This window comes from Meleagris gallopavo, chromosome 2, assembly GCF_000146605.3.
Source record: "Meleagris gallopavo isolate NT-WF06-2002-E0010 breed Aviagen turkey brand Nicholas breeding stock chromosome 2, Turkey_5.1, whole genome shotgun sequence".
NCBI classification, from domain to species: domain Eukaryota; kingdom Metazoa; phylum Chordata; class Aves; order Galliformes; family Phasianidae; genus Meleagris; species Meleagris gallopavo.
The window spans coordinates 76445935-76472793 of NC_015012.2; the positions used below are offsets into that span (position 1 = coordinate 76445935).

The 26859-nt window shown below is 40.9% G+C and overlaps 2 protein-coding genes across 2 annotated transcripts in view; one reads left to right on the forward strand and one right to left on the reverse strand.

Moving 5' to 3' along the window:
- CEP162 (centrosomal protein 162) overlaps window positions 1-4525 on the forward strand; it is a 52727-nt gene extending 48202 nt beyond the window's left edge. The window contains 2 exon segments of the mRNA XM_010707658.3: window positions 129-263; window positions 2663-4525. Of these exon segments, the coding sequence (XP_010705960.2) occupies window positions 129-263; window positions 2663-2881 (354 nt within the window). The 3' untranslated portion in view covers window positions 2882-4525.
- A 4058-nt stretch (window positions 4526-8583) lies between these two features.
- Window positions 8584-23673, reverse strand: MRAP2 (melanocortin 2 receptor accessory protein 2). Its single transcript, XM_010707659.3, has 6 exons — window positions 23263-23673; window positions 22457-22625; window positions 19955-20057; window positions 19020-19169; window positions 13630-13729; window positions 8584-9120 (listed from the first exon to the last, which is right to left on the reverse strand). The coding sequence occupies exons 4-6, from the start codon at window positions 19144-19146 to the stop codon at window positions 8727-8729; spliced, it is 621 nt and encodes a 206-aa protein (XP_010705961.1). The 5' UTR covers window positions 19147-19169; window positions 19955-20057; window positions 22457-22625; window positions 23263-23673; the 3' UTR covers window positions 8584-8726.
- Between the last annotated feature and the right edge of the window lie 3186 nt (window positions 23674-26859).

Consider the following 26859-nt stretch of genomic DNA (forward strand, 5'->3'; position numbering starts at 1 on the left):
AAATTTCTCTTTCAAGTCTTATGCAGCTTTTGAATAGAGTGATTGAACAACACAAATACACTTTGAAAGGCATCTGTTTTATACAGTACTTAACACTGTGATAACAATTTTCATCAATTATCTCATAGGTTGCAAAATTGTTGGAAGAATTGAGAGAGGCTAAGGAAAGCCAGAGTCCTGAAATGAAACATTTCTTGTGCCTGGAAAAGAAGATCAAGCATATTGAGACCCGGCATGCAGTAAGAGAACAAGAACTTCTAAAGGTACCTCATGCCACATGTGCCTTTACTTCTCAAGTGCAATTTATCACTTGAACTGTAGCTTTATAAGATGAGCATGGATTCATTTACCCCACACTGGAAAGGAGTAAATACTTTTTGATACAGCTGTGGTTTTGTCTTGGTCACTTTCTGGTTCCAGTTAACACCTGTGTAACTTCCTCACAACGTGATCTAAGAAGGCCCTGATTTAGCAGACAGTGGGTGTATGTGACATCCAGAAGTCTCATATTTCTATCTATCTGTGACTTCATATTTCAGTTACACCATGGATGCTTGCTATTGAGAATGTGATGAGTTTGTAATTTGGTTAAGCTGTGATAGATTCCTCAAATAATAATTTTACTTCTCGTTCTTAGAAGTTCCCTTCAGGAAAGTTGCATTAAAAATAGAGAAACATCTTCCTGCAGTCTATCACATTTAATACCCAAAACAACAATAACCTTTGTCCTTTACAAACTGCACTTTTTGATAGTTCTCTATTGGTTGTTTGACAGTTGGCTCTTCTGACACAGCTTTTAGTATCTAACTTTTGTATCACTTCAGTGAGTAAAAGTTTTGCATTTTTTTTTAAGTTATGTATTTTGTTTTTAAAACTTACTTGATTACATAGCCCTCATCTGTTTTCTATGTGGGGAGCTTCGGTCCTTGTGGATTTTCTCAATGCTTTCATCACTTTGGTATTTAATAGTTGCTCATTAGTGTTTTAGCTTTGGCTTTGCCTGAATCCCTGAAGTCAAAGAAGAGCAGCTGGACTGAAATTGAATTGTAGAATGCTTAGAGTTGGAAGAGACCTTTAAAGGCCATCTAGTTCGACTCTCCTGCAGTGAACAGGGACACCTACAGCTAGATCAGGTTGCTCAGAACCCTGTCCAGCCTGACCTTGAGTGTCTCCAGTGACAGGGCATCTACTACCTCTCTGGGCAACCTGTTCCAGTGCCTCACCAGCCTCACTGTAAAGGACTTTTTCCTTATATCCAGCCTAAATCTGCCCTCTTTAAGTTTGAAATCATTTCTCCTTGTCCTATCACCACAGATCCTGCTAAAGAGTCTGTCTCCTCCTTTCCTGTAGCTCCCCTTTAGATATTGAAAGGCTGCTATCAGGTCACCTCGCAGCTTTTCTTCTCTAGAGAACAGCCCCACTCTCTCAGCTTTTTCTTGTAAGAGAGGTGTTCATCCCTTGGATTATGATCAAACCTGCTGCAGTTCTTAGTTTGTGAAGCTTGTTCTGCAGTTTTGAATCAGATCTCAAGAAATTTACTTTTACCTACAGAATTGTTGATGGTGGAATACTTTCATACATTCCTGTATCAGGTACTTGATTTTCTTCCAAAGAAGGAACTGTGCGTATAAGTAGCCAGTAGATTAGGAATCTGCTATTGCTGATGACTTTGTTTTTGTTTGCATTCTACCAGGCATCTGTAATGCTGTTCCTTTTTTACAAGGTTCATTTGCTTTGTATATTGTGATAATTGACAGAAATGGTAGGAAATTAGCAGCTGCTGCCTAGTCTGCAGTCCATCTCCACTGAAATCCTTATATGACAGGTAATATTGACTGAGATATTTTGTAATGTTTCTTAAAAAAGTAGAAATAATACTATGAAATGCAATCTCCACTAAATAGTGTCATCTGTCTTGCTTTCACAGCCTTGCTGTGCATTCAGCTTTAGGTTTTGCACCCTTACTCATCTGCTATGGGGCAGTGAACAGTCCCCAGACTGAACACTAACAAACAGCAACATAAAGACTGCTGAACTAGGAAACTACAAGTGGCCTTTAAGTGATTGAGCTTCCCTTAAAAAGCTATTACAGTTCCTAGTGGCAGGCAGATTCTGATTTCCTGTGACGGTTTGTTTTGGATAATCTCATAGGACTGTGCCACGGATTCATGTGAACCTTGTATCTGCAGCAGCCTTCATATGGGATATTTTCTGATAATTCCTACAAGTGGTGGCTTTTAAAAGCACATTAGTAGCAGGGAATATATAATTCAGCTTTTGTTTTTCTGTTGCAGTGTTCTTTTAATTAACACATTTAAATGGCAATTCAGAAAGTCATTGTGATTGCAAAAGGCTTTATACTATGTGCTCAGCTTTGTCATACACAAACTTTTAATTGCTGCATTGGAGAGGATAAAAGTCAAATTCTCCTGAGGATCATTAGTCAATAATGGCTTCTCCTTTTCTGTCATCAGTGCAGATATTTAAAGGCATTTATTGCTACGACGACAATTTTTGTAATATTTAGAACAAATTGTTCCCATTTAGCATCAGCACTGGGCTTTGAGACTGAGCATCAAATATAATTAAGTGGATTATTTTTGCAGAGGGGCAGACCTGACTATTTGCCCAATCCCCACGCTGACTTGCTTGTAATTTGCAGGCAACACAGCCAACACAGCACATCACTGAGGGAAGGCAAAGCTGTGAAGCTGAGAGGTGGCGTAAGCTGGCACAGAGGAAGAATGAAGAGCTGGAGAGATTTCGAGTGGAATTGGATTCAATATTGGATGTTTTACGGGAACTGCAGAAACAGGGGGTTGTTATTCCAGCGCCTAATTCCAGTGGATTCTGTGTAACAGATAACTGTTGGAAGACGTGATTAGACATGAGTGGTTTCACAGGAGCAGGAGTTGAATGTTTCAGTTTATGGATAGGAAATGTTATTGAAAATCATCAACGAAGTCCTTATAAATTGAATTACATTCTGATCTGAAATCTTACTTGTCCAAAAGTAGAGCATTAAGCTACACCCCAGTTAAACTGTCTTATTTTGTTAGTGATATAATTCATAATTTCTTAAATTTTAGGAACACTGAGGTTATTCTGTAAACTCAGTTACCATTCAGATCCTGTAGAACACACCTGAACATTTTTAACTGTCATTTATGGTTTGTGTTACATCAGGTCCTTTTTGAACAAATTCAGTAATACGTTTGGTTGTATTTTTAGTGTATGCTGTTACCAGTACTGTTCATGCAGTTAGGGGTGAGATCCTCTTTGTTCTGTTTGTGGGCGGGTAAGATTTTTGAACAATAAAACCAGTAAATTATGAGTTTGACGTCTCAGCACTGCAAGTCCTTAAAAATTACATAGCACATGTACAGAGATTTTAGCTCAACCAATTTAGACCACAGACAAACTACAGGCCAGGATGTGCTCCTGAGCTCCTATCCTGTAATTCTGTGCTTTCTACACTGTATTTTGTATCATTGGTTTTATTTTATGAAGCTAAAATTTAAGTCAGAAGTGAAATTGTTCAGGGTTGTACGTATTTATGTCTCACTTCATTAGGGACCAGCAGTAAACCATGCATTTGGACTTAGAGATGCGTGTGCATGAGTGTGCAGAAAGCACAAATAGTACCACTTATATCAGATAGGCACAGGCAGTAATTAACAGTGCAAGATTTTTTTTGACTGCACACAATTATGTATGTCTGTATGCATGTGTGTGTGTATATATGTGTGTATGTATATATATTTATGTAAAAGGTGGTAAAGTACTAATATACTAATTCTGGGTGTTTCACATTTACTAAAAATGCAGAAAATAATTATAAATGTTTTCTCCTCAGATGATGAAGTATTTGCCCAGGTTTGTCCATTGGTCAGGGATGACCAAATGGTGCACTATTAACCTCATCTGGGCTGAAAGCAGGGCATGGGGTGCACTGCTGTGCCTACTCAAGTTATGGCAAATACTTTCATGCATTGGCTAAACACAACCCTGTGAACAGTGAAAAATACACAGCCATGCTTTCCATTCTGCTAAAGGGACTTGAGAGTAGTTCCAAGATTGCCAAAAAATTATCATTCTTTTGGTATCTTCGTGACTCCATTTCAGTCAATGTGAATGCATGACCTGCAGGTTTTCAAATGGAATGTATAAAGTTGCAAGCAGATATTCAACTCAAAACTCTGATCCTGTCTCTCTAATAGACTTTTATAAGTCTTCTCTTCCCAGATAGAAATATCCCTCACTTCACAGTCTGCCTTATTGGTGTCATTGCTGTTTGGCAGTTCACATGTTTGTGAAGAACTGTTTCCAAGGGTGAAGCATGGGAGGAATAAAATTCCCTCAAAAATCTCTGCGGAATGCCCTCAGAGCTCACTAAGAATTGAAACCACTCCCATCAAACCAGGTATTGCATTAGTTTTGCAAAAACTAAGTCAGATATCCCACTATTTTTATAGTTCCGTTGCTCTCTTGTTTTATGTTTTAATAAAAAATAATAAAAATTAAACTGTTGTATTACTTACATATTCACTATATTATATATTTTATGAGGGCTGCTCTGACTGTAATGCTTTCTGGTTTATTATGTCGCCCATGAGATTGTTGGTAGTGGTACAACAGTAGAGGTTGAACCTTCCCACCAACATTCTGGTACATGGTGTTGTCGTGTGACAGATGGCAGTAGAGGGACAGTCTGACAAGATGGCATCTGACGTGAAAGTGCACATGGATGAAGCAAAGATGTGTCATTGAATTCCTCCATGTAGAAAAAAATGGCACTCATTGACATTTGTCAACACTTGCTGAGCATTGATGGAGGCCAAATAGTAGATGTGAGCACAGTGAGGTGGTGAGTGGTACATTTCAGCAGTGGTGACAATGGGTCACTTCTGCTGGTGCTCTTGCTCGTTGTTGGCAAAAATGCAGAGCTAATAGTGGTGACTGTTGAAAAAGAGCATTTTGTAGCTGAGAATTTGCTATATCAGCTGGTGTTACTGTGCACTTGTATCGGTTGTAATTTCTGTAGAAATAAAAAGGAGACATTCCTTTCAGAGCGGCCCACATATATGCAGCCCAAGACAATTCCTCTTCACTCAATGCAGCCCATGCAAGTCAAAAGACTGGACACTGATGTATTAGTCTACATTCATAAAATGTGTAAATACAACACTATGTATATGAAATACCAGCTGTGTGTAAATACGGTGCCTTTAAGGACATAAGGACAGGTCACAGAGGGGGAGCCTCTGTGATTGGAAACACATCCTTCCACACTGCTTCCAAGAATGCCTGCAAAGTGTTACATCTAACCTTTCATACTGTTAGCTACATCCCTGTTGTGCAAAAGGAAACAACCATCCACCTACTGCCAGTATTTCCCCACTAAACCCTGTCCCTTAGTGTGCAATATCCATTCAGCCAGTTGAGGTCAGCTGTCCTGATTGGTCCCTTTCCCAGTTCTTTGCCCTCCCTCCCAGCTCATTTGCTGGTACAACAGTACAAGAAGCTGAGAAAACTGAAACAGCCTTGGCTCTGTACAGCACTAATAGGCAACAACTGGAAACACCAGCATGTTGTCACCATTGTTTCTCTGCTAAAACCAAAGCACAGCATCATATCAGGCACTATGAAGAAAAACAGCTCTGTCCTAGGAGAATGCAACATCATTAAATTGTGACAAATCCTTCTTTCTGCATGACGACCCTCCTCAAAACTATATCCTTGCCTGATGCTGATTTTTTTTTTAAACATACACAAGATTGATTATTATACCAGTACCCTTCCCTATGAGACAGACACCTTGTCTATTAATTATTAAAAAGGACAATGAAACTAAGAATGGTTTCAAAATTATTGGTTTAGAGGACTGTAGAAAGTTTCTGCGTTTGCTTTTGACTGTTGCCCTGATGTAGAGGCAAAAAGCTGAATTGAGCTGTATTGGTGCCACAGTGCTTCTGAAGTCACACAAGAGCAAGTGCAAAGCTCAGGCTGTTCTGCTGCAAAAAGGAGTGTGAGGGCATTGCAAAGACAGAAGGGTGGCAAGATGAAAAAGTAGAGTAACAGAAGCAGGAACTGAATGCTTAATTACCCCTACATGGTTAACTCCTGCTTCTGAAGGACACCAGGAGTGCAGTTTAGATATGTAGTTTAGTTAGCTTAATTGGTGTTAGCCCTTGATCATTTGGTTAAATACCTTTCATCCAGGTATTGTGTCACATGGATAGTTTTCTCTCCAGAAGTAGCAATTCTGCACCTAAGATTTGAAGTTTTAAGGTGGGAGAAGAAAAGCTTCAGTTAGACTACAGCAAAGAGCAAGTTTTGTTTTTACTAGAGCGAAGCCTGCATGACTGATAAGTAGCTTTAAATGCTTTCAAAGCAAGCTTCATTTCTCAATAGCCAAACAGATGGATAATTCCATTTGCACAGGTTTTTTCCCTACTTAAGCAGCATTTCTGTTTTCAAGCATGGAAAAGGCAAACAATATATCAAATGTCATTGAAAGCAACTCACTCATCCAGAAAAAGGCAATAAAAGCTGCGTTTAGCAAGAACTCTTATCACATTTGAGCTTCAGTTCAGACAAAAGCTTTACCATTAGGCAGCAGAGACACTTGAGCAGCCTAAGGAGGAAGCAGGACTGCATTCGGAAGGCGGTGGTTTGCCCTCAGGTGGTGAAGTGAAGATGAATTTTACTGCTGAACCACGTAGAGTTTCTCTGCAGAGGAGGTGATAGATTGGCCTAGTTAAGTTGATTTTGACAGAGTTGAGTTTTCCTCCATGTACACAGACTACAATAAAAAGTTTTAGCTTCAGTCGTAACTTCACTTCAAAATATTTGGGATCCAAAGACCCACACTCTTGGCAGACTTTCTGACTTCATTGAAGAACACTTATTTAAGAAGAGCTGTGTGGGGGAGATGGATAGCACAATTTGTGCCATGACGCCTTCTGAACACATGAAGTATCAGGGCTGTCTGCGCAGTGCCTAAGCAGTAGCTTGTTGCAGAAGCTAAAAAACACTGAGAAAAAGATAAAGAAAGGGACAAGAAGAAAGGGACTGGGGGGTAAAAAAAGGAAAGCTCACAGGCATAGCCTTTCTATTCCTGGTTAAGTATTTACTGTAAATGGAAGCCTCTTTGCACTGCAAGAGGCCATCCAGTTCCAACCCCTGCCATTGGCAGGGCTGCCCCAAAGCAGCTCAGCTGCCCAGGGCCCTATCCAACCTCACCTTGGGCACCCCCAGGGATGGGGTACCCACAGTGCTCTGGGCAGCTGTGCCAGCGCCTCACTGCCCTCTGAGTGAAAAACCTCCTGACATCTAATCTAAAAGAATTTAATTCATCTGAATTCAGCAACCTACCAGAAGGCCACTGCAACATTTTCACTGGGACAAAAAGGTGTCACATAAAAAGCAGATTACTTTCAGAAAAACCTAATGACACAAATGATCTTGACTCTTCTAGTTTGATGTGACCTAGGAGTTTCCTGCAAAGCCCTGTTACTCCACATTCAGCAAACCTCTTCTGTGCTCAGTGTGCTTGCTCTGAAACCATTTGGCTGTTAGTAAACCAACTCTGCAAACAAGCTACTCAAACATTTATTAATGGCTAAGGTTTAGAACCTTATTCCTTCTCTAAAAAATGAACTTAAGGATTGAAATTATACCTATTACCTGGGAAAACAGCTGTGGTTGCAGTACCACTCAGCAGGCTAGGGAAAGATGGAACAGTACAGTGAGACTTTAAAGCTGGCCCCAAACTACCTCAGAGCCTCCCTGCGGTCCTTCACTGGCTGTCCAGCCGAAAAAGGGAATTTCCCAGAGCTGAAAAGCAGCTGAAGGCTCAGCTGATAAGCAAAGCACAACTTACATGGAAATAAGTGATGGTGGTGGCATGTTAATTCTATTGGCAACGGATGAATATTTTTCATCCTATTTCCTGTGACTTAACAATTGAATTCTGCACTTAATCCAACTGGAATCTCACATCAACAATAAAAATCACATTACTGTGTGTAGATCAGTGGTTTCAGAGCATCGCTGAGCAACTGACAGAATGTTACACTGAAGTACTATAACTGCAGACCACAATTTGCTTTATCTAGCCAGCAGCAGGTGGTGTCATCAGTTTGTAAACCCTGTTACTGATCCATTCAAGATACAAGGTATTCCCCCAGGAAGCTTGCACATTGGGTCTCTCCTGTACCTAAAAGCAGGTAGGACTTAGCAGCGGGAGCTAATACCATGCAGGTGTCCATTCTGCTGCTCCATTTCAGATGTCTTTCTGGGATTGGCAGAAGCTGCTCCCCAAGACTGCTTAGTAGTTGCTTCAGCTTCAGTTTGGGGTTACGGTTTTCTTGGTCATCCCCAAAAACAGCCTCCAGCTTTCATTTCACAGTGCCCACAGATTATGGTATCGTCAGAAGCTGGAGGTAGGCAGTCATTTAAAACCAAATCCAAATCCAAAACAACACCAAAAAAACCAAACAACCCAACAAGAAGAAAACCTAACACTGGACAAGAGGCTTAGACCACAGTAGGCACTGGAATTAAACATTTAGTGTTTTAATTATCACGTGGACTGTTCTGTCAGCACAGCCATTCTTACATACAATTAAAAAAAAAAAAAGCACATGCCTGAAATACCTCCTACCAAAATAGCCAGAAGGTGGAGAAGGGCTTCCAACAGGAATTTTTACCTTAAGAAATTTTCAGTCAAGGATCCGATGAGAAGATTGCATGGCCACTTTGCTTTCTAAAACTCTAGGTGGCTTTGAGATGAGCAGATCATCCTCACCTAGTGAAGAATTCTGCTCAGTGTTCACGAAGTTAGGAATGTTAAATTTTGTAAGACAATTTAGGTCCTCCTCTAATGTTCCACCACTCCTGGAAACTTCCTGGAAGTGGGTATTACTCTCCAGATCTGGACCTTTCTGACTCTGTTGTGCTTTGTCAAGGTGTTCCACTTCATTAATGCAGAAATGGAAAAGTGACCGGGACTCTTCGGCTATTTGACGAGAAAAGACCCTCTCCGACTCCAAAGGTCTTCCAAAATCTGCCACGAAGCTATTCATCCGGAATCTTTTTTCAGAAGATTCTGTATTTCTAGGGAAAATAAAATGAAAGTACAGTGAGACTATGAATTTAGAATTATTGGCATTCTTAGCAGCATGTCTGGTTTCAGCAGCTATTATAACTAACTAGGAAGAAAGAAAACCCTTCAGCTCATCTATGAGAGTTACAAGCCAGCACTGTTTATTATTTTCCACTGAAGCTACTTCAAGCCCCGAATTTGAGTGGTAATTTTCCATGGGAATAAGTTACAAATGCCAGCACTCTTTAATGGCACTTTTAGTCATCAGTGTAATTCAGTAATCAGCTCACACCACTGAATGAGCTCAGAACTACTCTACAGAATTTCCTCGTAGGGCAAGCAGTAGAAGTTTAAAATAAACGTTTCATAGAAGGCTGTGAGAATAATCTTTGATAGCTGGAACCTTTCAGAGACATAGGCAACACCGCTGTCATTAAAGACATGATTTGGGTGGTCGATTGTCTAGATATCAAACCAGCTTTCACACTGACCTCAGCCACTGACATTCAGATTTCCAAATTAGAAGAGTGCTGTAAGGACTGAATGGCTTAAAATTTCAGAAACATAGCACAGGAAAGACATCTTGACATCTCTCTTTTCTGGAAGTGTTAGTTCTGCAGAACAGCTGCAATCTACACAGATTTGTGAGAGGCCGTCAACAGCTGGGGGTGAGGAAAGCTCGAGGTAGATGATGAAGCTTTACAGATAGCAGTACATTCTCTGTCAGCCGGCTTTATATGCTGTCATCACCAAAAGCAAGTTATTTGCATCTGAAAGGCAGTAAAGGCTTTCAGAGATGAGTAGTGAAAAATTTAAACATTCTCAGGATAGAACTATTTTACTAAGTAATCATTGCTAAATTATACCATTATGATGTGGACAAGTAGCAGATGCCACTGAAGCCAGATATTTGGACTCCTGAAGGTGCATGCAACACTTACTGACACAGGCTGAACACTCTAGAGTCTGCTGGAAGAGTTAGCTCACAGGCTTCTGAAAGCCTCATCTGGCCCTTCATAAATCTATTCCTAAAGTCTTCATGTTCAAAGGATGCTCACCATCAGTCTTTCACTCAGAGTTAATCACAGAGATCCCTCCCCCCAAGTGCTAATTTACTTTCATTACATGATGTGAGAATTAGAGCCTAACAAAAGCAGTTACATTAGACTTCAAATCAAAACAGCACTCCAGCTGGTGGAAACAGTCTTGGTTCATTCTGCATTTCAAAGTGAAGCGTGTAGAAGAAGCATAATTTTTAAACTGATGTAAGACTGGAGTAGACAAAAATCTACTGTAAACCCAGCAGGAATCAAATTGGACAGAACAATGCTGCAGTAACCTTTGGAACAAATAACTGCAGTTATGTATTTATAAAGCACCACTCTGAATGTGAGTTGCTTCTATGGTTTTGTGACAGAGCTGGCAAGCACATTAAGAAGAAACATTATAAGCTCACAAAGAAATGATTTAGGAAGAAAGCAAATTTATAGTTAGGAAATTCCTCTATAACCCTAAAAGCTGTGAAGGAGTAAAGGCTCGCTGCACAGAAGGGCACCCAGGACTGGCAACAGCAGTCTGATCTCAGTGGATGAATAGAAAATGCAGATAAATTTTAAAATTACCCAAATGTTGAGAATTTATTATTATTAAATGTTGAGAATAATCCTATAAGGAACACATTGTCTAGTATATAGTCATTTCTTGAGATTCTGAAATTCACATACAGTATCCTTCTGTACTGTGAGGAACATTTTTTTTTTACTAGACTAGAAACATTTATAGTCCTTCCCATTACAGTACTCAAACATACGTCAGTGTGTTCTATTTAGAAGACTCGTAAAACAAGAAAAGCAGTCTCAAATCCCAGGTTTATATTTGGAGGACCACAGCAGGGAGGACAACCACTTGGGCACCAAATCCCTACTGAATACTTGGGCTTCTGAGTCCCAGAAGTTGTCAGCAAGAGCAAGATGGTGAACGCCAACCATCTTGAGTGTCATAGGTACTGAAAACCACTCAAAATGGTTGGTTCAGTGGCAGTGAATAACACAGGGAACTATGCTCCCTTTTGGGAATTTTCCAGCCTGCAATGCCAGGCTCTGGTTGCTAGACACAGTATTAAGCAGATATACAGAAAAAATGCTTTTTATTTTTTGCACAAGCTGTATTGTGCACCTACTAATGCAAATGAACAGAAGAAGAGTGCTAAAGGCATGTTCCTGTAACTAATTACATTTCTGCCTCTCCTCATCCATGCCCTGAACCTTTCCCCTGGGCTGAGGATGTATCCAAACTTGAACATCTTGTATAATTTTAAGAAGTGTATGTTATCATACCCTTTTATATTGAGCCAAGAAAAGAGACTTACTAGAAAAGTCGGAGTATTCTGTTTTGGATCCATCCATCTGAATCTCGTTACATTTATCTCTCACATTAATGTTACTTTAAAGAACAGCCAAATTGACTTACAGAAGTCAGAGACGTGTCTATCAATCAGGATGGCTTCCTCCCGAGACCCAGGGATGCCATTAATATCTATTTCTTAAGGACAGCTGCAAGGCAGGCCACAAACGAAGCAATGAGTCATAAAGAATGCAGCCTGTCCTAAAGACAGAAAGATGCAGGCAAAACAAACCCACAGTCTACTCTGTTTTTACAGGCAGGTATTTATGTTCTCCAGTCTTTATATATGTGTAGCAAAAACAAGAGGCATTGATACCTCACTACTCTTAGCTTATTTTTGGACGCTCTATTTGCAGTACCATACGTAGTAGGCTATAAATACCAAATCTGAAAAATAAAAAACAGTGCTCAAGTTTGTTCAAAGTGCCAATTTAGAGTATGTAGTAAGTGGGAAAATATTCGAGCATATAGCTCTCAAGGTTGCAAAGGAATTTTAAAATATATGTAGAAAGAAATTGAGTGGGGTCTGTTCAAGAGCTGAAGAAAAGCATGAAGATTTAGACTGGAAGGGAACTCTGGAGGTCTTGAGTCCAATGCCTTGATGAAAGTAAGGCATGCCCAGGTTGCTTGAGGCCTTCTTTAGATGCAGAAGCTGACTGGAGATGGAGGTTTCACAAACTCTCTATACAATCTGTTCCAACAATACTGATGGAGTAAGAAGTGCAGAAGATATCAAGCAATCCTCTGTTACTTCCGAGTCCACTTTTAAAAGCAAACAATCATTTTGAATAATATCTATGTAAAATTATCGTGTATTTGATTTCATCACTTCCACTCCCATTAGTATTATACATATGAGATATAGACTCAGATGCTTATTGAGGAAAAAAATCTCCAGGGAAAAGAGCTAGAATTTACATAAATTAAATATATTTGGTAGCATGGTGTGGCTTTACTTTTTTTTACTTGAAATAATGCATGAAGAAAGCTAAAATACCAGCTAAAAAATTCAGTAAGTCAGAGCTGGAAAGCTGAATTCTTATGTCTCTGCTTCTTTCTCACAGAAGCAGCAATGCACAGAGCTCAGAATACTTGCAGGTCTTCCGTAACACCGTCCTGCCTCTAGAGATCTGCTATCACAAGCTTTCAGGCACAGCCTACATTATGACTAAATAACACTGGGTCCTCGATAGGCAGAGAAAGGCAGGCTGCTTCTGTGATAACCACAGGCAATTGCCTCTCACAATCAGCTTCTCATGATTACTACCTGCCTGTAAGACCCTCTCACCCTCCAGTGAGCCTTTTTTTTTTTCTACCTGATGAGAAGCAAACCCGAGAGGAAGAAATGTGAGTTCAGATGGGATACTGGCAGCTGCATGCTGCACAACTGCCTTAAGTATGAGACTTGCAGATAAATGGCTGAGCCAGGATATGGTCTGCACATACTTAGCAGCCAGAAGGAAGTGGAAAAAGACCTAGATTGTGACTAAGAGGACTCTGGTGTTAAGAAGTATGGAGCTGGATCTGTTCTTCAGCATCTACTGCAATTTTTCAGCAGAAATCAAGATGCTTGGAAGCTTGTGAGCTACAGGGTTAAGGGAACATCTTGCTAACTCAATTGATAACCACATTTTGGACTTAAGCATATAAAACCTTCCAGACTTCGACTAGTTAGTGTCTGCATGGCATTTTATTTGTATCCTCTCTGCCAATAGCCACTTTTCTCTGCTGCACTCCATCATAAGGTGAGCTTAGTTTGAATTACCCCTGTTATGTGGGGAGCAGTCATATAAAGCCACATGTGGTTGGCAGCCTACCCACTGACTTCCTTTCAGCCTTGAAGTGCATCCATGTGGTAATTCCAATTTCTTTACTGCATGCTACTGCAGTACTGCGTACTACTTGCTAAATAGAGAATGCATTAACATGTACTTCTACAAAATTGCTCTCCTACAGACGCTTGGAACAAAAAAACATTTTAAACGAAGACACACAGTTGCCTTTCCTAAGAATGGAGCAGAAAAGGGCAGTGTAGATCCAGTGCAACCTCAGCACTGCCACTGGTTGCTCGTGGACTGCTGAAAACCAGAGGTGCCACATTCACTTTTCAGACTCACTCTTGATGTGGTGCTCCTGTCTTTGTCAGCAAGGTCAAAACAAAGAACATGAAGATGACAAAAACTGCAAGACCAACCCAAAATCCAATCACAATGGAATCTGTCAAAAAAGAGAAAACAATTGATCAGTATTTCACCTGCACTTGCAGAAAGTCTGCAGTCTGACTGCTAATTCCAACAGATTTTGCATCTTATTCCTGGATGGAAAAAAGGGGAAGGATGCTGAAGCCCTCCTTTGTAGCCTGAATTTTACTTCTGTCTAGGCAAACCAGAAACAAGCTGAAAGAGAGAAGGGGCTGGGTTCTCTCGGCTGTTAAACTAAGAGCAGCTCCTTTTGTTATCCTTGGCCCACGTTCAAGTATTGCTTTGGAAACAATGTCAGTACTAGCACACAGATTAGAGGATTATTTGATTTTCAGCAAAAACCTCTGTCCCTGTAGCACTGAGTTACTGTTATTCTGAATGATTTCTCTTCTGAGACCACAAGGCTTCTAGTTTTTGATGGATCACTTGGGCCTAGGAAGATTTTGCTTCCTTTCAGCGGTGAAATAGAGGCTTCTAAAGCAAATGGAAACACGAATTTGCTATTTGCTACCTTAACAAATATCAACAATGAACATCTAATTTTTGAGTTTCTAACTTTCATACAGAAAACTGTAACACAGTGTCGAAGGAGTCAAATGAATTTGGACAAAAAGTGAAAAAAATCAATTAAAATGCAATAGCTCATACAAATGCAATTGCAGTCTGACTGTTACCCAGAAATGAAGCTTCTTAGGAGTAACCTAGTACATCCCTTCCTGCTTCATGGCAAGATAAAACACAATTCATCCATTCTAGAGAAATAGTTGTCTAGCCCATTAAAAAACCTTCACAAGGAAGGTTCCAACCAGCAATCCAGCCCAACTGCTGTTATTACTGTTTTCCTATGTCCAATTAGGCCTCCCCTGCTCTAATAAAAGCCCATCGCATCTTATCCCACACTCAGTTCAACTAGTTTGCTATAGCTTCTTCCTGGGCTTCCCTAAAATGTGCAGCATTTGTCCATAAGCAGAAAACATACTTACTGTTCTCATTTACAGCATATGGATCTGTATATAAATCACCAGCACTACGTAAAACATATCTAAGTCTGCTTATGACTTCACAGCAGACCTAGAGCTGCTTCTGAACAAACCTCAAAACATTTAGTAACTGGATTAAGAGATGGTACAAGTGGGACAAACATTTCCAGACAACAATCAGCTAGTAAGCATAGCCCAGATCTACAGAGCATGAAGCCAAACGTGACCTGGTCCAGGACCCACAGCCTGCAGGTGCTTTTTCACCTGTCCTTCAGTTGGTTATTTTTAGTTTATGCAAATATGCAAATTGTCACTATAAAGTTCAAAACATTAATGTAGGGACGTGCCAGAGGAAAGTCTTAGTCAGGACGATCTCTCTTTACACAGCTACTATTGAACGTCACAGATCTGCCTGCCCCACTGCAGCAGGCAGAGCACACAAAAACCAACACTCAGTCTCGCCCTCAGGACTAACTAAAGAGTCCAGAAAACAGGAATTGGGTATCCTGTCTGCCGCTTAGCCCCAGTGGTTAATCATGAACCCACTGTGAAACACCTTCCACGTTAAAGGAAGATCTGGAGACTGGAAATCAATTCAAACCATTTGATCTTTGTGAAGTAGAACTGTACCTGCTGTGACTCAACATTGTCTCCCCATGAAAATACTTTATCACAATCAAGTCACTCCTTAATATCATTTACTGGTACACTAAGAAGGTTTAGCATCAGGTCTCTCACTGCAAGGCTTTTTCCATCTATACTCTTCCACATCCTTCCCACTCAACATCTTTATAAAGAAACTGAAGGGCAATTCAGATATAGGTCTTCACGATGAATAAAAAGTAGAGTGGGGTAAAAATCACCCCATGCTGACACTCAGCACACCTTTTAAAAAAGCTTGGAATACTCCTTTTAGCTTCAAGCGTAATGGTAAGAGTTTATTTCTGCAATTCTGTGCATTATAAACCCTGAATTAGTTTCAGAATCATTTTGCAAGTTTAGTCTGTATTCTGTGTTTGCAGATGCATTTTTTTTTAACAAAAAGTATTAAAAAGAAATGTTTTCTATGTATTGGGTTATTTTGTGAATACTTATCTCCACTGATCATTTTACCTAAGTTTTTCTCTGCTTTCCAAAAACAAGCTTCTGAATTCCTTTTTATATAGAATCATAGAATGGCCTGGGTTGAAAAGGACCACAACGATCACCTAGTTTCAACCCCCCTGCTATGTGCAGGGTCACCAACCACCAGAGCAGGCTGCCCAGAGCCACATCCAGCCTGGCCTTGAATGCCTCCAGGGATGGGGCATCCACAACCTCCTTGGGCAACCTGTTCCAGTGCGTCACCACCCTCTGTGTGAAAAACTTCCTCCTAATATCTAAACTAAACCTCCCCTGTCTCAGTTTAAAACCATTCCCCCTTGTCCTATGTTTTACAGCTAGCTATGTGTCACTGCCAGCCTGAATCATCTATACTGTAGTCAATACTCCTTTCAATTTTCCAGCATAAGCTACAGACATATATTAACATCCCTTCTCTAGTTTGAGTGGCATCTTTTCTTGTAGACTCCTTTCTAGACTTTGGTAGAACTCATGTTCATACATCCACCAACATTCAAAGACCATTCTGCCATGAATGCCCTTCCTGATCTCAGGGCAGAAGAATAAGAAGGGCTCTCAAACATTTCTAATTTTCAGGCCAGATGAGTTGGTGTTTTCTATATGAATGGCACCACAGATATTTTCTTGTACACTGCACACCTCCATACCAACAACTCACTGTACAACACACAGATGAACCAACAGCACCCTTTTAACTTCAGGCTTTAAGCCAGATCACCAAAGCAGAGCCTCTCTCATTGCTTTCACATCAGTTTTTTAATCACTGATTTTGATTCTATCATTACAGCAAAACTTAGAATAGCACAGGCGAGGAAGATGGAGTATTCCTTAGTGGGAATATGTCTACAAAACCCCAACATAGCTATTTGTGGTGCCTGCCTCTAGAGAATTTAAGATTTTGTCAGCAAATGCTGAAAATCACCTTGCACACAGCTATTCCAAATATTATGAGATTTAAGATTTCTTATACAGTTTGAAAAAAAAACACCAAAAAAACACTGTCAGTATTCAAAGTCTTCATGATTATCTTAACATAATCTCTTCTCCTCCTTCCTCCACAGGTTTCAATTTCTATTAAATTAAATGTCTCACCATGTTGCTTCCAAATTCCTCAACAGGCCCAACTCAGCTGGAGTTATCCAGAGCAAGAAACTTATTGATACGTCATCATCAACACAGGTATAGAATGTATTTACTCACACAGTTTTATAAAATTAATATCAACCTGTTTGAGAATGTATGCAGTAACATAAATCCAACCTATCAGTAAAAAGTCACTGATTCAATACTTCTGTCAGCCTCTTTTTTTCATAAATGTATCACACTGTACCTGAAAAACAATTGTTCCGTCTGTCCCAATAATAAACGTGGTCCAGAACCCTCCTGCTCCACAAACAGCAGACAGGCAGTAAAGCTGAGCTACCATGCCCAGCATGGCAATCAGCTCAATAGCAATCCAAGATTTGGTTTGCCACTAGACCTTCAGCAAGCCAGAAGTAACTCACATTTGTGTTTTTTCATCCTATCCCACTCTGACACACAAAGCTGAAAAGATGATGTTATACATCTTCAAACTCAAAGACGGTATGTTTTGAAGCTCAGAGAGGGCACATTTAGGTTAGATGGAAAAAATCTTTTACAGTGAGGGTGGTGAGGCACTGGAACAGGTTGCCTAGCGATGTGGTGGATGCCCACACTGTCACTGGAGTGACATTACCAGTGACATTGTCACTGGACACTTTCAAGGCAAGGCTGGATCAGACCCTGGGCAACCTGATCTAGCTGTGCTGTCCCTGTTCATTGCAGGGGAGTTGGACTAGATGGCCTTCAGAGGTCCCTTCCAACTCTAAGAATTCAATGATTCTACATACATCAGCTAATCTTTGTAATTGAGTTTGGCCTCTGATTTGGTGGAGGAAAGGAATATAAAATTAGAAACATGAGAAAAGCTAACCTACATTTTTCAAGTATCTAACATTTGTAAAAATGCAGAGATTTTTGTAAATTGTAAAAACCAAAATTGTAAAGGTAAACTACAATTTGGGCCAAAAAGCAACTTTTGCTCCAGCTCTTGCCTTCCAGGCACGTTAAAAACTTCAGCAAGTTCCTCCTGACTCTCCAAGTACCCCACAAAACCCCCCCAGCTGTGCAGAAGCAAGGCAGGCAGGCCTTCCTGGGCTACCAGCTGCCACTGCAAGCACTCCTTTTCCCCAGTCTGAATCCTCATCACGGTGAAGGAGCAGGAAGTGTGCACCCCACCCCAGACCAGTGCTCCAGTGCCCTTCCTCACTACTTCAAAGACTGGTGCTCAAACTCTTGCCCAGGGTACTCAGATCAGAAGCAGTGGAACAAGATGGTTTGCTTCTCCTTGGCAAAGCGCTTGCAATGCGTCCCATAGTTTTGAGTTAGTTTCTGGGCTTTTTAGTCATTGGTTGTTTTTTTTTGAGGGGGGAGGGAAGGGGGGTTGTTTTTTTGCTTTGTTTTTTAATTAAAAGCAAAAACTAACCTCCCTTCCCTTGCTCCTTCCCTCCCTCTCAAAAAACAGATTTTCTAGAAGTCAAAGCTATTCTCTAGGTTCAAACTAAACACTGGTTGTGCACTAGCTTGTCCCAGCTAAATGATCTCTCAATTTCTACACATATGTTTCATCTCTCTGGTCTCTGTCCTCCACTTTTTACTTGTACAGTTATTAAGCAGCTTCAGCATTTGGATGACACTGAATTTAGCACAAACGGTCCATAAAGAAATTCTTAATGATAAAAGTTTCTTCAGAAAAAAGAATTTTCTTCTTTTAAATCTCTGAAAGTTTGAAACTTATTTTTTAGGAAATAAAATCAAAAGCAGTAAGGCTGCCCATTAATGCCTTTTTTGCATTAATTGGAACGGAACAACATGGATCACAGCAAACAGTAACAAGATGTAACACCTCCTGCTATAAACAGTTCCTACAAGCGTGATAGTCCCCAGTAATAATGAATTTCTAATGCAGGCATGAAATTCATAGTGTTCCTATACATAAGGAAAGCAGTCAAAAAAAAAAAAAAAAAAACAGAAAAAAAAAAGAAAAACTACAATAATCCAATAAATTATTTGTTGAAAAAAAAATTGGAGACATTTCAGCACAATAATCACTTATAAGTGAAGAGCAGGAATTTTAAGGTGGGAAAGCACAGCTGAAATAAAATGCATCTGTACTGAACTTACATTTATGAGCCTTCAGGCCTTCAAATGACACTGGTCCATACTCATAGTACTCATACTCCCAGGTGTAATCAGAGTTAGACAAGGCTTGCTGGGAGGTTCTGTTAGAAATCAACCTCAGGGCAGACATTTTGCTCCTAAATAAATATATACCTATGGATATGAAATGCATTAGTAAAGAACACATATTTCTAACACATCTTCGATTTTAGAGAGAATCATGTCTTTGCAGCAATGCATGTAAGCATACAAAGTATCAAAAGCAGGCTTCTCAGAATATAATTTTTATAGTTGGAAAAAATACTGAATCCCAAAGACTACCATCCTTGGCAGCTTACAATGAACACTGTCATGAGAATCTGTGTGGAGAACTGACTAGAATGCCAGGCTCAAAGTGTTAACATCATTCATACAAAGTCCAGCTGGCACCCTGGGATATTACTCTTTTACATCTTCCTTAAAGAGCCAGACAATGAGTCAGAGCACGTTGGCAGCAAGCTCATGGATTACCTGGGGACAGACAAAATGCTGAAGGGCGGATTGATCTTGAGAGGGACCCAGACAAGCTGGAGAATTCAGCTGACAGAAACCTGAATTAACACGAGTGCAGTCAGCACATCAAGAGAAGCATTTCTTATTCTCTATTCGGCACCAGTGAGACTGCATCTGAGGTACCATATCCTGAGTAACTGGAAGACATGGCCATATGCTAGAATAAGTCCAGTGGAGGGCCACCGTGATGGTCAGGGAGCTGCAGCACAGGATGCATGAGAGGCCAAGGGAATTGGGTTTGCTCAGCCTGAAGAAAACAAGGCTCAGGGGAGACCTTAGTTATAGTCAAAGGGTAGATTGACCAGATGTGGATAACAACGGAGCAAGAGGCAACAGATACAAGTTGATTTGCGGGAAATTTTAGTTCGATATGAGGAAAAATTTACCTGATTTAATTGAACATGCTTTGAGCAGGAGATCAGACCAGATGACCACCAGAGGTCCCTTCCAACCTAGATTTTTCTGTGTGAGAAGCGTTTCAGTATGCCACTAGAGAAGGAAAATAAGACAGGAGTGATTTTTCTCAAAGATCAACAAAAACTGCAATCCAACACTTATCATCATCATTAAAATTAGCCTAATAGACATTCTGTCATTACAATATTGCAACACTGCACTAGGAATGTGCATTTTTTCAAAATATTAGATAATTCTACACATATCAGAGGAAAGCACGTCTTTGCACAACACTTGCTGCAGCAGCTGGAATCAGAATATCTATTATAAATAGCTTTATTATAAAACAGCATTCCATAAGAAACTGTTCAGTGCTCTTCTAAAAGTAAATTGAGCTTTGGGTAATTTTGCATTCAGTTAAAACCCAGCAGAATGAAGACTAATGCAGTTAGCTGTTCTCTGGACAAGGAAACCCCACAGAATACAACTTCAAATCCAGATAAAACTTTTTGGAGAAACAAGTAAAGGACATTGTTCAAATGCTAGAAGGGACACGTATAAAGAATAGGAATGGGGCACAAAGTGAGGACAAAGTGAGGAACGCATATTCACCCAAGAAATACAAGCAGGCATCCAAGCTCTTTAAAGAGAAACAAAAAAAAGGATTCTCCTTCTGTAATAGTAAGTGGAAAAACAAATAAAGCAATAAATAGGCCTTGTTTTCAAACTCAAACCAATTTAGTTTTCAGCATTGGCAATTCACTCCACATTTATTTGTATAAGGACAAAGTGTTTCACATTATCCTCATCCTCCTTCAGCCACTAAGAAAGCCCCCAGATGGACTAAATAGCATGAAACACAGAAGGCCAGAAATGAAGAAAGATTACTGCTTGTAAAGGACAATCCAGTTCATGGCCCAGCATCTTCATATGTCTGATGGAAGGTGACAGGAAAAAGTGAACACTTTTATGTGCTTGTGTTAACCAGGGAAGTTCTTCCCTTGCTTTCTCAGTCACTTGAAAAACTTCCCCTATTTTCTGGAACAAAAAAGAATATCTAATCAAGCTTTAGATTTGCCTTTAAATTCAGCTAAGTTAGCTGCTGCTTTCTGGGAGAAGCAAATGGCACAAAGGGAAAACTATGATTCTTGTCCTAATTTGTTCTCAGCACAGTTGTCTCTTGCTAGATTCTGCATTTCATTTTTGTGACTGACCCCTGAGGGTTCCCATCATCCTTTCCTCTTCTCCTCAACGTTTTCTCAATGATGCATCTCTTGCCAAAGTTTATTATGCATTCTGTGTAAGCCTGCTTTTCTCTTTAGCAGCATTTTAGAGAAGTCTTTCATTTAAACATTTCTCATATGGCTCGTTCATTGTTACCTCCTCTCTTTTAGTATTATGATAAAAGCTGAACCAGAATCTGCAGTCAGAAAACTTCAGCATAGCTTATATGAAGAGTCAGAAAAATGCTGCTTCTTCTACCTCAAACACAAGCAAATTGGATTAATTGGGCCATATGCAGGTCTCTCTCCCTCTCCAACTAATCACTATTGTCCATTTATGGTCTAATTGGAGAAGAGTCACTTCTACAACACCAAAAGTTTGTTCTGCTTTAGCTGTAGGTTCAGACAAATAGCTTCATTGTATCACCACTGGCTGAAAGCATTTCTATGCTTACTTCTGTTGTAAGCACTAAGCCACTATCAGAGAGAGAGATGCTAACTGAAATTTTGGCCACCAGCTCCCAGGGTAATCTGCAGGGTGAGCTAGTAGCCTGCTTCGTGCATCTGCAAGGTGCAGTGGGACAGGGAAGGAACCTGGGTTCCAGATAAGGGATTCTAAGAAGGAATTTCCCCAAGAAACAGTGAAATGCTTTTTTTTTTTCTCCCCCAAGTGGACAGCAGTGATACATCCCCCAGCTCCAAAGCATGACAGGGAGCTCCTCTGAGTGCTCTTGCTGAATTTGTTTTGTTTCTTTTGGAGAGGCCATAGAAGTTAAGGCAAACACCAAAGTCCCTCTGTTGCCTTCAGTGTGTATGGATGCTGGCAGCCTTCCCTCACCCTGCCTCATTACTTTCAGGAGCAGTAAAAAGCTTCATTTGCTCTCTCAAGGAAACCCAAAGTGAGGCCATGCTCTGTGCCACCAACCAGGAGATCAAAGCAGGTTAGTCACCTGTCAGTAAAAAGGGCAAGTCCTCATGGCCTTCTGGAGCACTGGCTTGGTCTCTCTGCAGACTAAAGGATGTCAACAAGTACCCAGACACTCCCCATAGAAATGTGGCTACAGCTCCTGGAATTGAGTTATGCCTTCATGAGAACTTGTTCAGAGCCTAGAAGTTTGTAAGGTCTTAGCTGCCTGCCAGTGGTACTCATGCAAGCTATTTCAACTCTGCAGGTCTATCTGTGCACAAAATCCACATCTCTGAACTGCAGCTGGACTATTTGCATCACTCTGGATATCATCAGCAAATCTGCTCTGCACAACCACTTACCTTTCACACTGACACCAAGATTCTCTAAGGGAAAAACTGGACACACACCATATCTGAAGCACAGTTTCGTGGTTTAAGCTGCCACTGGGGCCACCAAGGCAAATCTGATTTTGTGTACATCTGGAACTGGCCTTGTATGTAACCAGCAACAACCACCTCCAAATCTGACCTGCACACACAACAGCAAATGTATGCAGACTGGTCAATCTACTTATTCATATCTGAAGCAAGATAAACTACCAATGAGGAAGATGCAAGAAATGAGGCACATTTTCAATCATAAACTACATTAATTTTTCATGTTTCCATTCTGCTTACTGCTGCAGAGTCTGAAAACTTGATAGACTTCATAGAATAAACAAACTGCTGGCCCCTTGCAAACAAATAAGATCCCAGAAGCCAAACAGGCAAGAAAGCAGCAACATTTGAACTGAGCAGTTCAAGGCTAAGTAAGCTTGGTACATCGGTTCCATGGGTAGGCAGTGCAATTAAACCAAAAGCTGCTGGCTACTAGTTAACAACTCAGGCTGTTCCTGTGCCCCGAGTCCCCATTATAACAGCAATATTCTGGGGGGCAAAGGAACCAGCCATCACCACCACTGCATTGCTTTTTACTCCAGCCCAAGATCTAAGAGATGCAATCACAAAGAAGCCAATGAGGAAATGAAGCACAAACTTAGTGACTCTGCTCTGCATGAGCTAAAACATGCAGAACCCAGCTTTCTACAGCCCTAACCTATAGCTATTGTTTTGAGCAAGCTGTGCCACTTTCAAGTGCAGATGAGAAAGGAGTTTGCAGGAAATACTTAGCCAAATGGTCTGTGCTTCTTTGCCAGTTCACAAGATCCTAAACATGCAGGACTTGAGGTGCAGCTCAAGGTCTTGTATGAGAAATATCCAATCTTCCTGCCTGCAAAAAGAGGAGAAAGCAAGCAATAAAAATTCAAAATTTAGTAAGAAAAAAACCCAAGATAATTGAAAACTGTACAATCAGAAATCAGTGCTAATCTCAAGTGCACAGCACCTGGGACTTATCTTTGAAGGAAATGAACCGATGTTAATAGCTCATGAAAAGCATCATCTGCACGAGCTATTGCATGAAAGCAGTAAGAATGGTATTGGACTCATCTCAGGAGGACTTTCTAACAATGGTAAGGAAAATCACTGTTTTAGTCACTTATCCAGGGAACTAAGGACAAGAAATGAAAAATTGCAGACATCTGTACCGCGTACTGCTGTATTATACCTCACATAGCATACATTTTAATATCCTTACTGTTGTCAAGTGTAAACTAGACTCCAACAAAAAAGTGCTCATAGAACATGCATATGAATTACCAACAAATACGTCTAGTTTTCCTTGAACACTTCATGTATTGTGTAGCTTTGCTGCAGCGTAGGAGGCCTCCACACCGCTGTGTACAGTTTGCATGCAAATTGCATTGCTGCCGTTTGTGCCTAGTTTAAAAGCAATTACTGTATGAATTTAAAGTAAAGTTTAACATATAAAAGACAAAAACAGTTGGCTAAGTATTTTCCTAAAAGATCATAAACATATATGCAAACACCAGTGCCCATTTATCAGCTCAGCTCAGTAGGGGCCACCTGAAGATGAGCAGAAAAAACATACAAAATCATATTGCGCTGCCCTCACAGGTAACTAATGGATTTGAGAAAAAGTTCATACTGTGCATGCTCACTTTTAAGTCTTGTCTTTGAAGAAAGCTAAATTGTACCTAACGAGACATCATAAAAGCTATATATTCCTTCTAGTCTTAAAAAGGTTCAATCTTGAGCTGATAATAAAGGTATAGGGAGTTAGCAGAGAGCCACGCATTGAAGCAGCTAGCTTAATTTAAATGTGGTACCAAAAGCCTGAAAAATTACAGCCAGAATAGACAATTCTAAGACAGCATTATCTACAACAACAAAAAAGAGATACTAGCCATAATTCCATGTATTTCCTGCAGCCAGGACAGGATTTTACATTCAATCTATCTTCAGGCTACAAAGCTTAGCTTCAGTTGAGTTCAAAAACCATATCAGATTTTGCCATCCTGAGTGTCAAAATGAAGTATTACAAGTGTTCACACTTCCACCCAAATAATAAATCTCCACAAAAAAACACACAGTTTGACAGCTGTTTTAGTCACAGTAGAACAAGACTAAATCTTCCTTCTAAGCAAAGGCTATTTTTCTAAAGAAAGAAAACTATATCTGAACAGCAGGTTCTAATTTCAGAGCCGCTGTAAAGAGCAAGGGTTATCCTTTCAGCTATTCATTGACAGCCAAACCCCACCATTGCACAGCACTGACCTTACCAGGAGCAGCAGACTCACAAACACAGCAACAGCTGTGGTTGGAGGAGAGCTCCAGGTCCACCTGTGTCCCCATCCTCTCAGTCCTACACATATGGCAGCTCCACAATCTGAAGTTCTTCAACACTAGTCAGACTAGGAAAAGCCCTACCAGGGAGCTATAAATCACTGACATCTTTTCATTCCTACATTTTTACAAATGCTGACAGAAATGTACAGTCGCTCAACACCTCCCTGAAAGGATAGCTTGCCAGTCCCTCAGCAGCTTAGAATTCTGCTCACTTTTAATCTTCTGCACTACAACTTGTTTGGCTTTAACCCTTCAGTAAATATCATAGATAGAGGTCCCAGACTGAGTTGTTACAGAAAAGCCTCGAGCAAAACAACTCTAGCATGTCCAACAAGGAGGTCAGAGTGAGCCATGCAGGAAGGCTGCAGAGGACCTGCCCTGAATGCATTGTTTTTGGGAAGCATTATTTTCCTCAGTTTTCAAAACTAAGTTCACTTAGCAAAGAAGTCTTCATTTTTCTCCTAATAAATGCTTATTTTCACCCTCAGCTCAGAGCTCTGTCTTGGTTGTGCATCAGTAAGAAAGATCAATGAAGCACCACAGCTGAAAAGCAGAGTGGGTCTCTAAAGCCATCATCTCTGGGATGCGAAGCAGTGCTTGAGCTTCTCAGTTTGAAAAGTCACTGAGGTATTATGTTTCTTCAAGAACAAAATAAAATAAATAACACAGCTTCTCTTGTAAACTTCCACACTGGGATGTGGAATGTGTTCTGAACTCCTGCAGTTCACCACCAACGCAATCAGCAAACATTTCCAGCAGCCACTGAAATGGAATGTTTCCAAAGGGCAGACTGGCTCGGAGTTTTTCCAAGCCAGAACTGTTTTTACCTGCCTTTATATCTAACCCTTCACTCCTCAAATACAAATATAATTTCAGGTAAATACTTCCAAGCACACATCCAAACACTCTCATCCTACTCCCCATCACATCCCAGTGATGCACCAGGCTACAATCAAGCAACGAGAACCCCAGGAAACAGCAGCACAGCCAGGACCACTGCAGTGAGAATGCACAACAGAGCTTTAATTTATTTGTGTTCAAAGCTCGCCGGTAATGGCTCACACCACTGGATTGGGGATTGGAAACTTGATTTAAACTGCAAGAGTGTCATCTGAGCTTAACCTTAAAACCTCTTCTACCACGACAAGTGTGGTAGATGAACAGTGATAGAATAAGCACAGAACTCTGCCCAGCTCTTCTCACACACTGGATTTTTTGGTTGATGTATTTAACACCGTTTTGCCTGCAACTGATGCACCGGATTGCCTCATTACTTGAGGCTGATGGAAGCCCTCAGCCTGTAGGTCTGCTGCCTGCCTGACCGCCTCCAGGGGTTGGCTCCTGCGGTAGAAAACTGACTTAATGCTCTGATTAGGAACCTGAATCACAGAATGGTTTGTGTTGGAAGGGACCTTTAAGATCACGTAGTTCCAACCCCCTGCTATAGGCAGGGATACCTCCCTATAGACCAGGTTGCTCAAAGCCCCATCCAGCCTGACCTTCAATGCTTCCACGGAGGGGACACCCACAGCTTCGCTGGGCAAAACACCGATTTATTTCCGCCGTGGTTATGTAAATCTCCATCTCTGAGGGACGGAGGAGAGCAAAGGGAACCGCTCCCGAGCAGAGCACAGCACAGCAGCCGTTGCGAAGCGCCCGGAGCAGCTGCTCGGTGCTGTAGCGCAGAGCCGGGCGGCCGCTCTGACGGCACTGCCACTGCTGGACCAGAAAACTTTCTTTTCCCTCTCTTTCTTTCTTGCAAACATTCTAGGTAAGATTTTAAAGTTCGCTCACACGCTCATCAGTACGAAGGACAAAACTTTTATATCCCATCCGAGCGGTAAAGCTTCCTACGGAAGCGGTAGGTTTGCAACGGGTGCTTCCCTCTCCAGACGTGGGCTCTGGAAGAGCCGCTTGGAGGAGCGAGACAGCAGCCTTTCCGCAGCCAACGCATCCCACTGCCCCGAGCCTTCTGCACAGAAGAAGGCAGTAATCCGGAGGCTCCCCCTCACGCT

What these genes read in the sequence shown, in the direction of transcription:
- MRAP2 (XM_010707659.3), bottom strand. Translation starts at nt 19,146, where the DNA reads ATGTCTGCCCTGAGGTTGATTTCTAACAGAACCTCCCAGCAAGCCTTG. An exon ending in AGGCCTGAAGGCTCATAAAT is followed by an intron (nt 13,730 to 19,019) that starts GTAAGTTCAGTA and finishes CTTTTTTGACAG; the next exon opens with ATTCCATTGTGATTGGATTT. An exon ending in ACAGGAGCACCACATCAAGA is followed by an intron (nt 9,121 to 13,629) that starts GTGAGTCTGAAA and finishes TATTTTCCCTAG; the next exon opens with AAATACAGAATCTTCTGAAA.